Source organism: Podarcis erhardii, assembly GCF_964252035.2.
Source record: "Podarcis erhardii genome assembly, chromosome: 13".
NCBI lineage: Eukaryota > Metazoa > Chordata > Lepidosauria > Squamata > Lacertidae > Podarcis > Podarcis erhardii.
Window position 1 is genome coordinate 25,170,884 of NC_138502.1, and position 14,828 is coordinate 25,185,711.

Consider the following 14,828-nt stretch of genomic DNA (forward strand, 5'->3'; position numbering starts at 1 on the left):
TCTTCTCTTCTCATGAGGTGGCCAAAGTATTGGAGTCTCAGCTTCAGGATCTGTCCTTCCAGTGAGCACTCAGGGCTGATTTCCTTCAGAATGGATAGGTTTGGTCTTTTTGCAGTCCATGGAACTCTCCTCCAGCACCATAATTCAAAAGCATCAATTCTTCGGTAATCAGCCTTCTTTATGGTCCAGCTCTCACTTCCATACATCACTACTGGGAACACCATAGCTTTAACTATACGGACCTTTGTCGGCAAGATGATGTCTCTGCTTTTTAAGATGCTGCCTAGGTTTGTCCTCCTTCTTTAATAGTTGCTCTTATGTCCAGGTCTTAAGGATAGTTCAAAGAATTCCTTCTGCACATAGGTGAACCCAATCAGTGTGTGGACTGCAGAGCTCTATTCCACAGCATACATGGGAAATAGTCTGAAAAAAGTTCTGTGTCAATAATAGTCTATGGAATTCCACAGTTATTATGTGTTATCTGAATTGTTGGGTCTGTGGAATGTTCTTGTTCTAATCATTTTTTCCCTTCTGTTTAGATTTCACAGGTCATTTTATGAATCCATTCTGTCCAGAGAAAGCAAAATGCCATTGAAAATTGCATTTTATTGTAATATACTTATATTTCATAAGTGGTTCATTTGCCTAGCCCACATTTGGGTCTTTATAAACAATGGCTCTCATGATTTCTGTGTTCTATTGTATGTTTCCACCAGTAATGAACCTATTGATAATTAAGAATAAGGAACTGAAAGCGGCATTCTGGAATTTGATGGCTAGTCTTTTCCCCAAATTCTTAGCCAGCTATTACTCAGCAAGCCTCCTTATTTGATCCCATTTTGGCAAAGACACACTCACCTAACCTATATCTAACCTCAGATATGACTTGAGGGGTAGAAATCTTGCTCAGCCACAAGGGGGTTTTCAAGGGTGCCTGCAAAGCATTATGAAAGGTAATGCTGCCAGATAATCAAAAGCCCATTTCAAGTTGTTGTGTAAGATACCATGTTGAAAAGGGAGTCTGCAAGACCCTTGCAGGCAAAAATGGGTCACCAGATGCCATTGAGATTGACAGATGAGAAGATGTTTGACAGATGGGAAGCTCTGTCCACCTGTAAGACTTGGAGCATGATGGGAGAGGGAGATAGCATGTCTGGCCCACCATCCAGATCCCCTTTCCTGGATTGTAGGGGGGGCACTTGACATTTACTTAATATTTTATTAAAACTATTATAGAATAAATACTTTTTAAATAAAACCAAACATTTCTGGGTTTTGTCCACTTAAGTTTTAAAAATGTGTCTGAAACTGGACATTATTTTTAGTCATTCTTTCTTCTGACAAAGATGCAAACAGTTAGAAAACACACTTCCTAATTAGAAACTATTTCATGATCCTCTAATGAATCCCTTTCGGGAATGTTTGCATCCACAATAATTTTGCTTAGCTCCTTGAGGGATGTGTGTCCCTCGTGAAATTAGTTAATAAGGAATAGCATTTTGCTTTGAAAATTAAGGTTTAAGATGTATCTTTCTGTGTTGATGACTTAGCTGTGGCTTTTTGGTTGCTGTTGGTTCTCTGACTGTTGCTATCTGCTGCCACCTGTTTGTTATTGTTACATGTTTAGTTATTACTAGGGACTTTGCTCTTGCACTCGGATGTTAAAGTGCTCTGCTTTAGCAGTCCATAGGTCTTCAGAACCCAGCTGTTAGCATTCTAGGTGAAATGAAGCAAAGTGAATCCCTTTCAGTTTCTGCACAAAAAGCTTTTGGACCAAAGTGTTGGCAATCTGGTGGCCTTAATGTACCCTGAACAGGCTGCTGTGTTTGTAAAAATCATCCAGGGAAAAAGCTATATGCATTTTTAGATTTCCCATTACAGTGGTACCTCGGGTTAAGTACTTAATTCGTTCCAGAGGTCCGTACTTAACCTGAAACTGTTCTTAACCTGAAGCACCACTTTAGCTAATAGGGCCTCCTGCTGCTGCCGTGCTGCCGGAGCACAATTTTTGTTCTCATCCTGAAGCAAAGTTCTTAACCTGAAGCACTATTTCTGGGTTAGCGGAGGCTGTAACCTGAAGCGTCTGTAACCCAAGGTACCACTGTATATTGAATGGAGAACACACAGATTCATTTTAAACAGAGTGGCTTGGAACTCAATACACAGATCAATGTGGAGAGAGTTCAGGGTAACTCAGAAACAGTTTGGGGGGGGGGGGAAACAACCACATGGTGAAATGGCAAATATTGTGGCCTGTGTACATCCCATATGTAGCTCATAGAATCATAGAATTGTAGAGTTGAAAGGGACCCAGAGGATCATCTAGTCCAACCCCCTGCCATGCAGGAATATTCAGCTGTTCCATACAGGGGTTGAACCTTAAACCTTGACATTATCAGCACCACACTCTAACCAACTGTGTGAGAAAAGCTGTCTGACCATCTTTCTCCATGTCGTTCAAAGAGGGTGTGTGAAACTGGTTGTGATCTGAAATCCTTATTTCTCCAAGCAAATTATTTTTATCTTTTTTTAAAAAAATACACCTGCTAATTAGAAACTATTGCAAATATATCTTTTTTTCTAATCAGGCTCAGTCCAAAACAGCTTGCTGTCTGAGGCAGATCAACAAATGGTGCTGGTATTGCACCCAAAGTAAGACGGATACTGCCAATATGTTTGTTAAGGAATGCAGTTAATAGGTTAGTTCTCTATGAACTAGCAGAGATCATTCATTCCCCACAATGCACCTACAGGCATCTTGTGATACTGTTATCTGTATTAATGAACAGATTTGGGAAGTAACTTTGTGCATAAAAGGGCTCAGGTGTGGCTTGTGGTAGGAGACAGCCTTCAACAATTCCTGCAATATGTCGGAACAGTGGATCTGAAAGAAGACTTTTTGAAGAGATTGTCTGAGGAAGAAGTTGAGAAATTGCCAAACTTCAGAACTCAGAGAAGCTGCAGGACTGTGGAAGCAACTGAACCTAAGGACTGTTGGAAACCGCCCCCCTCGGGAATGGCTGACTCCTGTTCCCAGGCACTGGGGCCTGTTGCCGGCGATCTTCCCTGGCTGGTCTTCGGTCAGACCAGGGAGATCTTTAATAAGCGACACCTCCCTCTTGAGAGATACACACTCCCTTCCCCCCTTGCATGCCAGCAGGAGAAAGAAAACAGTCTGAAAAGTAGTCTATTTCATTCTACTTTATTCCTGAACTGTACACTGTACAAGAGCTTGCACAAAGCATGTCTGCTCTCTCAGAAACCTCCGTACATCTCACTGACTCCCCCTTTGCAACAACAACAGGAAGGTCTCAAGTTACACTGAGAACACATCCCTGAGAAGAGCGTTGAACATCCGGTCTCACGCTCAGTCAGATCATAAGAATCACATGATGTAAACAATGAGCTGCTAGTTCACAGCTGCTGAGCACTCATATTACAACAAGGACTTGGCTGTGGACTTTTAATACAGCAAGGACTTTGCAGCAAAGAACCCTCTCTGGGATCAGAGAGCAAAGACTACTTGTAACATCTGTAAATAGTGGGTATATGTATAGCGATGTGTGTTGGTGTTGGCCTCGTAAAAGCAGCCCTGCCAAATGGCTGTTTTCTGTGGTGAGATGCAGGAGATGATCAAGCATAGAACTTGAGCGAATGTGCCCTCACAGAGTTAATAAAAAGTAGTCTCATTCTTGCCTTTCCAGGCTAAAGCAGATATTCCCTTCTGTAGTACTGTCCACCAATTCTACACCAAAATTTTATCTGCTGAGTGGTTACTCCACATGGGGTCATCTCCACTAACTCACATCAGTCTGAGGACAATTACATTCAGCCAGTGATGCATGTGTCTTGCTTGTGGGAATCAGGCCTGCATGGTGCCCAAGCCACCGCATCCCTTCTACCCACCCATCCGTGTCACTCTTGTGACGGAAACACTCACTCTGGCAGTGCACCCTGCACTGTAGTGTGTTTAGCCCAATCCTTTGGATCTAGAGATCCAGCCAATTCTTTTATTGATTACTCGTCATTAAAAAAAATTGGGAAATGATATATAATGAACTCGAAAAAATGTTTAAAATAATGTTTGTTAAAAAAACCAGAAGCGTTTTTGTTAGGTATTTTAGGACAAGAGTTGCCAAACGAAAAATGGACACTATTTATGTATGCTACAACAGCAGCTAGAATTTTAATAGCCCAAAATTGGAAGACTGGAGAAGTACCATCAAGAGAACAATGGCAAGAAAATTGATGAACTATGCAGAGTTAGCGAAGTTAATGGACAAACTGTGAAAAGGACAATACAGTAGTGATTTTGAAAAAGAATGGGAACCTTTTACAGTATATTTGCAGAAACAAAAAAAAAAAGAACTCGTTGGCAGGATTTAAATATACATTTACAAATTTATTTACAGAGAACAAGAAGTATAACAATGTGATAACATAGTATTATATATAAACAGCAGAATGTATCATTTGATGTAACAAACCAGAAATGGAAGCTGAGGGACGTCAATAGGGAGGGGGGAAATCAGAAAATGAATGTTTAGTAAGGATATTGGATATTTGTTATGAGGAAAGAAAATCAATAAATATATATATATATATTTTTAAAAAATTATTTTATTGATTACTCTACACAGGTGATCAATAGCTGTTTTCCACCCTACAAAAGGTTATGAGTCCAGATGGTAATAGAACACAGAATATGGGATATCTGAAAAATGTTCAAACTTGTGGAAGTGATTTTTAAAGCAGAGGTGGGTGGGAATATGTTTCCTTCCTAGAAGACAAAAAGCTGTTGCAGCCTTGGATAATATTAGCTTTTTTGCTGCTGCTGCTGCATAATACTGTTGACTCATGTCAAAGGAGCTAACTCAAACACCCAATAAAATATGTGAGCCCCCAAAATTAATGGGCATTGCCATTCAAAATATGTGTGCATGTTGTACCATGTGATTGATTATGTGGGGTGGGGCTTACGTGCCTTGCCCCCACAATACTTTATTCAAGTTGGAACCCCAGACTCATGTGGAGTGAAGGAAATAAATATGGGTAAAATTAACTGGAGTATCTCCTTCTTACTTCTGCCAATACAGAGAACAGTAAGAGAGAGAAGGATGTGATCCACAGAGAAAATGGCAAATCACATTGGTTGGCCAGAAATGACCTTTTATCGGTTGGTACTCCATGGAATGTTTCTATATGTAAACAGTAAAATACACATATATACCACAAATGCCTGTGAGTGTTTCCTTCTGAGTTTGATTAGACTCCTGGGAGTGGTGGAAATAAATATTCATTGCAGCTTCTCCTTTACATTTCTGCCAGTACAGAGAACAGTATCACCTCTGAAACAGCTGTGGAGAGAGAAGGATGTGATACATTGAAAGGGCAAATCACATTGGCTGCCCAGGAAAAAATGCCACAGATCTTAATCAGGTATGAAAATGAAGCAGATAAAACTACCCAAGATCTGCCCCTGAACAGCATGGTAAGTCAATTGCATACTTTTCAATTATTGGTGACCTACATAATAGAAATAAATTTTTATTTATGGATTATCTAGTCCAGAGTCTGCAATGATTAGGTGTGCAGAAGAGTCACCATATCACCAAGAATGATACAATTTCATTCAATAAAGAGGATATTCTTGCCTGCACATAGAAGAGAACAGGCCAGAGTAAGTCCCTCTTTAGTAATGGATGTTGGAAACATGGCATGGACAAAGACGGTTAAAGTTGACAGACGGGGTTACTTGGGTTATGTTGGAAATAGATGTCTGTCTGCTTTGTATTCTTTCTATTCAGGTTTGGGAAGGCATGATTCTAGGCTTCCCGTTAGCAGAATGAGCAGATGCACACACTGGAAGAAGAAAATGGGGCACCTCTCCCATGAAGTCTCACTTTGCTTGTGCATCTTAGAAACCTGATTTGGACAAAGATTGATGATCATTGGGGTTACTTGGATCATTTTGAGAACTGATGCCTGCTTTTCATTCTTGCCTCTGGGAGTGAAAGGACCAGTGGTGGATTCGTATCAGGTTTGGGGGTAAGAATTTCAGACCTCCACTTAGATTAAGCAAAAGCAAGACATTCATACACCCCCCAAAAACTGGGACAGTACTGCTCTTGTAGATAAATAAAGTCAATGGTCCCCTAGTTTCTCTTCAAGCTTCTCAGATATTTCTCCTGGAAGATAGATTGCAGGTTCATTTTCTGAAGTTCAATTTAGTGAAATTTTGATGGCAGCTTTGAATTTCAAGGTGCTATAAATAGTATGTTAAGCCCTTTACAGCTTAGAACATGGATAGGAAAACTAAGGCCCAGGGGCCAGATCCGGCCCAGTTGCCTTTTAAATCTGGCCTGCAGATGGTCCGGGTATCAGTGTGTTTTTACATGAATAGCATGTGTGTTTTATTTAAAATGCATCTCTGGGTTATTTGTGGGGCATAGGAATTCGTTCTCTTTTTTTCCCCAAAATATAGTCCAGCCCCCCACAAGGTCTGAGGGACAGTGTACTGGCCCCCTATTGAAAAAGTTTGCTGACCCCTGGTTTAGAGCTTGTTTATTTGTTTACCAATACATGCCCACTCAACTATTTCAGTCTGCAATTTGGCAGGTGACACATAATATTCAATCTACACTTACAGAAACTTTTTACTGTGCTAGCCCCTACAGTTCTTTATTACATTAGGTTTCTATGTCCAAAGATCACTGGGCAGTTAGGAATTCCCTGCCTAATGACATAATTCTGGACAAGAGCCCTCAGTGGACTATTTTAAATGGCTTTTAAAACCATTTTATTTCGATGAAATATGCCCAGACTTGCTGTTTTAATGTTATATTTTGTTGATAAAAAATGTTATTTTTGGATAATTTTATCAGTGTTCCTTGAAAAAAGCATTTCACTATATTTCATATTGACTGCTTTACTATTTTGCAATTTAATGCCATTTAATTTAATTTTCTTTAAAACTAAAAAAACCCTGAACAATTGTTTATTAAACAATCAACTGTTTATTGCTTACTTAAGTCAATGCACACGATCATATTGGGGAACATGCATCAAAGCATTCTCCGCCTCCTTTCTAAAATGGCTTTGTCTTCTCCTTGCAGGTACCACACACTCACACAATGTTCAACCAGTCTTCAGAATTGGTGGAATTCATTCTGCATGGATTCTCTGATACTCAGGGATCAGAGACATTTCAGTTCATTATATTTTTGATCATATATCTGATCGCTGTCACTGAAAACCTCATCATCATCACAGTCATCGCTTACAGCGCTCAGCTTCACAAACCCATGTACTTCTTTCTAGCCAATCTGGCATTCCAAGACTTTGGCTCCATATCTGTCACAGTCCCCAAATCCATGGCAAATTTCCTGATGAACAGCAAGACAATTTCTTACAATGGATGCATCTGTCAGGTTTTCTTCTTTGTCCTTTTCTCTGGATCTCATTTTTACCTCCTTGGAATTATGGCATATGACCGCTACATTGCCATCTGCTGTCCGCTGCACTATGAGACTGTCATGAATAGAAAGGCATGTATCCAAATGGCAATCGGTGCATGGATTGCTGGGCTTCTGTATTCTGCATCATACGCTGTTAGTACATTCACAATAGAGTTTTGTTCCAATAGCATCAATCAGTTCTTCTGTGAAATTCCACAGTTAATCAAAATTGCTTGCTCTGAATCATATCTCATTGCATTTTGGAATACTTGTGTTGCTGCTTCTCTGGCCTTCATTTATATTGCTCTAATAGTGTATTCTTATGTTCAGATCTTTAGGGCAGTTCTAAGAATTCCTTCTGCCCAGGGAAAGGAAAAAGCCTTCTCAACTTGCTTGCCACATCTTATTGTAATATCATTATATTTTCTCATTGGTTCATCAGTATATTTAAAGCCAACTTCTAAGTCTCTATCATCAATAGATCTTGTACTTTCAGTGTTTTATTGCATGTTGCCACCAGTCATGAATCCCCTAATCTATAGCATTAGGAATAGGGAACTGAAATTAGCATTATGGAAGTTTATTTCAAACGTTTTTGCTCATTTTTTTGCACAATCATCAATGTTTTAAGGAAATAATAATGCAATTTTTCTCTTTTTAATTACCACTATGGTTGTTTTCCTGTTTTTAATTACCACTGTGAAATCTTATGTCCTTACTAGAAAATACTGTACAAACCTTTAGCAAGTTACACCCTAGTTTATCTCTATTTTATTATCTTCCAGTGAATCTCTTAACTTTCTTGTATTCTGAAACATATGTTTAAAGTTTCTAAACTTCCAATTTTTCACTTTACACCAGTTTTCCCATATACATTTTTAAAGCATCCACCATCTGAAATCATTTTCTCCAAATAAATATAAATGCTTAGAAAACACAGAAAGCAATTAGGAATGATGTCATGTTCTTCCAGTTAATCTCTTTGTCCTAACCACTTACAGAAAATGTGGTTGTTTTGAATCTTCAAAATACAATGTAGGTTTCCGGCCACACCCATGATCAATGGTGGTTGTTCTTCATAGCCCTGCAGGGGCTACAGGAAAGTTCAGGCAGGGGGAAGAGAGGATGTGAGACATCAATTCTTGCAATGCTCCCCAGTGGTGTCTGGGGAGTTCACTGCTACCCATTGTGCCGCTCAAGCCCATGTCTGCCAACTTGAAAGGCAGAATAAGTGCGACCTGGGAGTGTGTCCCTGCCGTGGACGAGCCTCCATTTCTGGCATGATTTGTGCTGGGTTCCTCCTTAATCTGGAATTTTGACGTTAATCAAGAGGCTCCTGGAACAGCATAAGATAATGGGCTGCAATCAATCAGCTGCTGAAACGACTGGATCTGGTTCTTTGAAGGCATTTGAATGTTTGCTCCCCCCCCCCCGAAGCTTGAGAATCCTCACACAGCTGCAAAAGGAAGCAGGAGGAAAAGTTGCTCTGTGCTTTCATATGGTTTTCAAATGGTCTCTTTTTCTTCCTTGTTTTCCCCTGCAAAATGAAAGAGACGTGTGTAATAATAATAATAATAATAATAATAATAATAATAATAAATTTTATTTATATCCCGCCCTCCCCAGCCGAAGCCGGGCTCAGGGCGGCTAACAACAATCAAACAATCAAACAATCAATCAGATATTCACACATTCTAAAAATATTTCATTATAAAAATCAATTAAAATCAAATTAATGGCAACTAATTAAGCAAGATTCTGTGCAGGTTGCCAGAGGAGGGAGTCAGGCTGCGCCCTGACCAAAGGCCTGGTGGAACAACTCTGTCTTGCAGGCCCTGCGGAAGGATGTCAGGTCCCGCAGGGCCCTAGTCTCTTGTGACAGAGCGTTCCACCAGATTGGAGCCGCAGCCGAGAAGGCCCTTGGTTATGTGATTCTGTCTGTCACCATGGAAAGAGGCGGAAAGCTTTTGATTTATGCTCAACAAGGAATGTAACAAGATTTTATTATGCCCTCCCCCCTTGATCAAGGTTGTATGGACTTTATTTAAAATTATCTTTGGACTGGACCAGGAGTGTGAGGGAGCATTGCAGAGCAAGTCAAATGAAGGGCTGCTGAAAGAGCTGTCGAGAGGTTGAATTTGAGAAAGGAGTTTGTTTTTGGCTGTGTACTGAGGAAGAACTCCAGAGCCAAATTTTAATGGTGGAGCCTGGACTTGTACTCTGTGAGTTATTTATACCCACAGCCTGTATGCTAGCTGGTGTACAGTGAAAGGAATGGAGTGTGACCTTGTAACATCTAGATAAACACTGCAAGAACTGAATGAAGGAAGAGAGTAATTAACTCTCCCAGGACACCAGGTCTGAAACATCAATGTATATGATGTGAAATGGATTTTATATTTACATATTTTATATTTATAAGACGTAACAGAGGTACTGTTTGTAAGGAGAAGAATATGGTCAGCTGTAAGAATGGACTAACAACAAGTGAAGGAACAAGTGGACAACAAAGAAGAGATGATGCGGCAACAGGAGGAAATGATTGACATATGTTAGCAACACAAGCAGGAAACCTGATTTTTAAAAAGAAATTGTATTAAATTAAAGTAATTTGGTTTGATTTGCAATCATTTGGAAAACTAATAAAAATAATTAAAAAACAAACTTCAAAATATAGTGTATACTTCCTGTAATAGAGTTTTAAGATGTCTTGGCCTGTACAGTGGTACCTCTGGATGCGAACAGGATCCGTTCCGGAGCCCCGTTCACATCCTGAAGCGAACCCGCGTCCATGTATTTGCGTGTGTGTCAGTTGTGATTCGCCACTTCTATGCATGCACTTGACGTCAATTTGACCGTCTGCACATGCGCGAGAGGCGCAACCCGGAAGTAATGCGCTCCGTTACTTCCGGCTCGCCACAGCGCGCAACCCGAAAATACTCATCCCGAAGTTACTTTAACCTGAGGTATGACTGTATTGACCACTTAGCTGTGGTTTACTTAGATGTTCTACTGAGTCACAACAGGAAAAAGCTTGGTGAAATCTGTTGCCATGCATAAAATGTGTTTACAGATGGCAGATATGTGCTGCCACCTGGCAGTTTGAGTGTTGGGTCATCCTGCCACTACCACTACTGCATAGGGAGATAAACCTGTCTCTTTTTTTCTTTTTTGTTTTTGCTCTTTTGTTTTTATTTGCCTCATCTTGTTGTTTGTTGCTTTCTGATGATAGTTCACGAATTAAGAACAACATCAACAACCTCAGATATTTTCCCACAGGAGGCATTATGCAGAATATGCTGCTCTGTAACATTTAGCAGGGAATGGAGCAAGGGGTTATGTGTATGCAGCATGTTGACATTATAATGCAGGGAAAGTCCAACCAGTCGGATCTCTACGCAAGCCCATGCTGCCTATCAGATGCCAGATCCTAGCTTGTGCCCAGGATTGTCAAATGGGGGCACAGGCTCAGATATGGGTTGGGCCGGTGGGCAGAGCTGACAGAGCAGGAAGGCTTCCCTCAGGCCATTTAAACAGTCCACACCTGGAGCCTTTACCAGTTTTTCCTTGTTGAGTTACCCAACCACTCTCCTTTGGTTCAAGCTGCTGTTTAATGACCTTGTTGTGGCTACGATGGCTGCCATATTTGGGGGCTGAGTGGGAATTTGTCCACCAGGCAAATTGTCTCCAGCCTGCTGGTTTTGCCTACCTCATAGCAATTATCGCAACTGGGGTTGGGTATTAGGACAATCCTTGTCTTGGATGAAGAGGAAGTAGTAGTCTCTGCCTGGACTTCCAAAAGCTGGGGTATCCCATTAAAGGGATCTGGGGGGAGTAGCCATCTCCTCACACCCAGCCAGGGACCAGGGCCATTGCCATTCCCCCAGACGGCGGTCCCTGCATGGGTCACCCTATTCCATTTATATCTTAGTAACACCTGTTCGGATTGACCTATGTGTCACTTCCAGCAGGCGGGCTGGACATATTTTCCATTGCCCCATGCCCAAGCCAATCCTCTTTCATCTGTATTCAACAAAGTTGTGGCCTGTTTCAATCCAAACCAGTCTCAGTTGTCTTTTGATTCATGGGAGGTTGTGGGGCTGGGGAGCCTGCCACTGTTCAGAAAATTGCAGTCATGCGTTCCAAATTTGAAGCAGATGAAGGAATATAGGTTCTATAAATCTGCTGGAGATGAAAGAACTAAAAAGGAATTGATTTCTGTGTAAACTCATGCTCTCTGATTACAGATGTCACCTGCCAGTGACAACATAGCTCACCCCTCTGCACTTTTCCCACTCCAGTTTGTGCTATCCTTTCCCTTTCACTCCACTCTGCTGTTATTATTTATCTTTGTTGTTTGCAGCTCTTGGGGCACACAATTGAAAGTTGAGTTCTTTCTTGGCAAAACACTCAATTGCATTAGCTCCTAAGGTGTGAGAATCACATGTGCCACCCCTGCTAAATAGCTAGATGGGCATCTCCTTCTTCACACCTGTGCTCCATCCCAGAAGTTGGAACAACGGCATGCCACGCCCACATCTACTCCAGCACATCTAAACCCCCTCTTCTAGCATGGTGCATGCAAAAGACTGGCAATTTCACTTGTGTGAAAGGCGTTTGTGATCCAAAATATGACTGTATCTGAGAAATACATTTAAAAATTTAAAAAATTGTCCAGTAGCACCTTAGAGATTAAGTTTGTTTGAGTATAAGCTTTCATATGCATGCACGGTTCTGAAGCTTATACCCAGAACAAACTTAGTTGGTCTCTAAGGTGCTACTGGACAATTTATTTATATATTTATTTATTTATTTCGACTGCGTCAGACTAACCCGGCTACCTACCTGAATCTTGTATCTGAGAAGTCCACTCACCTCTTTCTGTAATGCAGTGTTGCGACCAGGCATCGGGGGCCCTGCAGTGATCTGGTGGGGACTGGAGATTGACACCCTTCTCATTGCCATCTGGGCGACATCGCTAGTGCTGGACAGGGCCCCACTGTCCAATCAGGACCTGTGGGAGGCATGGCCATGGGTAATTAAGACCACAGCGCATCTGCGGAGCCCTGCTCTCTTACCCTTCACCAGATCTCTCAACCCACCTGCCCTCTTTTTTATGCTTTGCTATGCCTCTAAAGTAAAAAAACTGGACTTGGTGGGTGGTTTGGAGTTCATGTTTCCCAAAATGTTTGCAACTCTGTGAATCCAGAAAGTCCACTTTCCATGGGGCCATCTCCACTAACTCAAATTAGTCTGAGAACAATTACATTCAGTCAATGAAGGAAGTGTTCTGCTTGCGGAAATCTGCTGAATAGAGATTTAGTAGGCCAATGTGGGCCCACATCTGCAAAGTCACACACGCAATCAAGCTGAGAGCATAGTTCTGACTTGGAAGGCTGTGTGGTACATCGACATGACCGAGGCATGGACTTCGGAAAAACCAAAGGAGGGGGGCTGTGTGTATATGTGAACAAATGCTGGTCCAATAATTCTAAGACCGTGGGCAGTTACTGTTCACCGGATTTGGAATATGTGGCTGTTAAATGTAGACCAGCCTATCTCCCTAGGGAGTTTACAGCTGTTATGCTAACTGGTGTGTACGTGCCACCAGATGCCAATGCCAACTTGGCTCTGGGATGCCTGCAGAGCCTTATCAGCAGCCAGCAAGACAAGCATCCTGTGGGCAGTTACTGACCGTGGGCAGTTACTGTTCACCGGATTTGGAATATGTGGCTGTTAAATGTAGACCAGCCTATCTCCCTAGGGAGTTTACAGCTGTTATGCTAACTGGTGTGTACGTGCCACCAGATGCCAATGCCAACTTGGCTCTGGGATGCCTGCAGAGCCTTATCAGCAGCCAGCAAGACAAGCATCCTGAAGCTGTGCACATCATTGCGGGAGACTTCAATCATGTTGAACTTAAAACAGTGCTTAAAACAGTGCTCCCAACGCTCTATCAGCATGTGAAATGTCCCACAAGAGGGGACAAGATACTGGATAAAGTTTATTCGAATGTAAATCACGGCTATAGGGCTTTACAGCTGCCACATTTGGGCCAGTCCGACCATATGTCTCTGTTCCTGGTACCAGCATATATCCCACTCAGGAAACGGGCTCCCACAATATCAAGGACTGTTAAAATCTGGCCTGAAGGTGCTATCCATCAGCTGCAGGACTGTTTTGAGAGAACCAATTGGGACATTTTCGATCGCTCAGACCTGGAGGAGCACACGGCGGCAGTTCTGTGCTATATCAATCACTGCACAGACACTGTCACAGTAAATAAATCCATCCGGTTTTACCCCAATCAGAAACCCTGGATGAATAGAGAGGTCCAGTGCCTGTTGCAGGAAAGGAACAGGGCTTTTAGGTCGGGCGAGGTGCAGCTTTACAGTGTGGCAAGAGCAAACTTGAAGAGGGGTATTCGACGGGCAAAGCTGGTCTATAGGCAGAGGATTGAGGATAACTTAAGGAGTAACAACACAAGACAGATGTGGCAGGGGATTCAGCATATTACTAACTACAAACCTAACCTTGGTGCTGTCGACGGTGACCCTTTGCTGGCAGAGGAGCTTAACTTCTTCTTTGCTCGCTTCGAGAAGGAGCCACCTGAGACGCCGGTATTACAGCCACCACCCCATAGGGGTCCCTCATTCACTGTAGAGGAGCATGAGGTGAGACAGGTATTGAGGATGGTGAATCCGAGGAAGGCTGCTGGACCTGATGGCATCACGGGAAAGGTGTTGAAGGGCTGTGCGGATCAGCTGGCGAGGGTCTTTACTAAGATCTTCAACAAGTCCTTACACCAGTCTATTGTCCCACCCTGCCTGAAGTCGTCAATTATTGTTCCTCTGCCTAAAAAATCCACAATCAGTAGTCTGAACGACTACAGACCAGTTGCACTGACTCCAATCATCATGAAGTGTTTTGAGAAACTGGTGCGCCGTCACATTATTTCCTGTCTTCCATCAACTTTTGACAACTACCAGTTTGCATACAGGGCAAATAGATCCACGGAAGACGCTATCACTACCACTCTCCATGCTGCTCTGTCCCATCTGGAGCAGCCGGGGAGTTATGTGAGGCTGCTGTTTGTGGATTTTAGCTCTGCTTTTAACACTATCCTTCCCCATAGACTGGTGTCCAAGCTAGAGGCGATTGGATTCTCCAACTCCACCTGTCTCTGGGTTTTGGACTTTTTGTCAGAACGTTCTCAGAGGGTTAGAGTAGGGTCACATATGTCCACAGCCCTTAGCCTTAACACCGGCTCACCACAGGGTTGTGTGTTGAGTCCCCTGCTCTATACTCTCTATACGTATGATTGTACAGCCATTTATTCCAGCAACAAAATCATCAAGTTTGCTGATGACA

General features: G+C 42.1%; 2 protein-coding genes across 2 annotated transcripts in view; both read left to right on the plus strand.

Annotated features, from left to right (window-relative positions):
- Window positions 1-14,828, plus strand: part of LOC309327038 (olfactory receptor 5AP2-like) — a gene marked incomplete at its 3' end in the record, with an annotated part of 234,818 nt that overhangs the window by 126,170 nt on the left and 93,820 nt on the right. The gene's annotated exons all lie outside the window — the stretch shown is intronic.
- Window positions 7,134-8,087, plus strand: LOC309328492 (olfactory receptor 14J1-like; the record flags this gene model as incomplete). Its single annotated transcript, XM_081838494.1, has 1 exon — window positions 7,134-8,087. The coding sequence occupies one exon, from the start codon at window positions 7,134-7,136 to the stop codon at window positions 8,085-8,087; it is 954 nt and encodes a 317-aa protein (XP_081694620.1).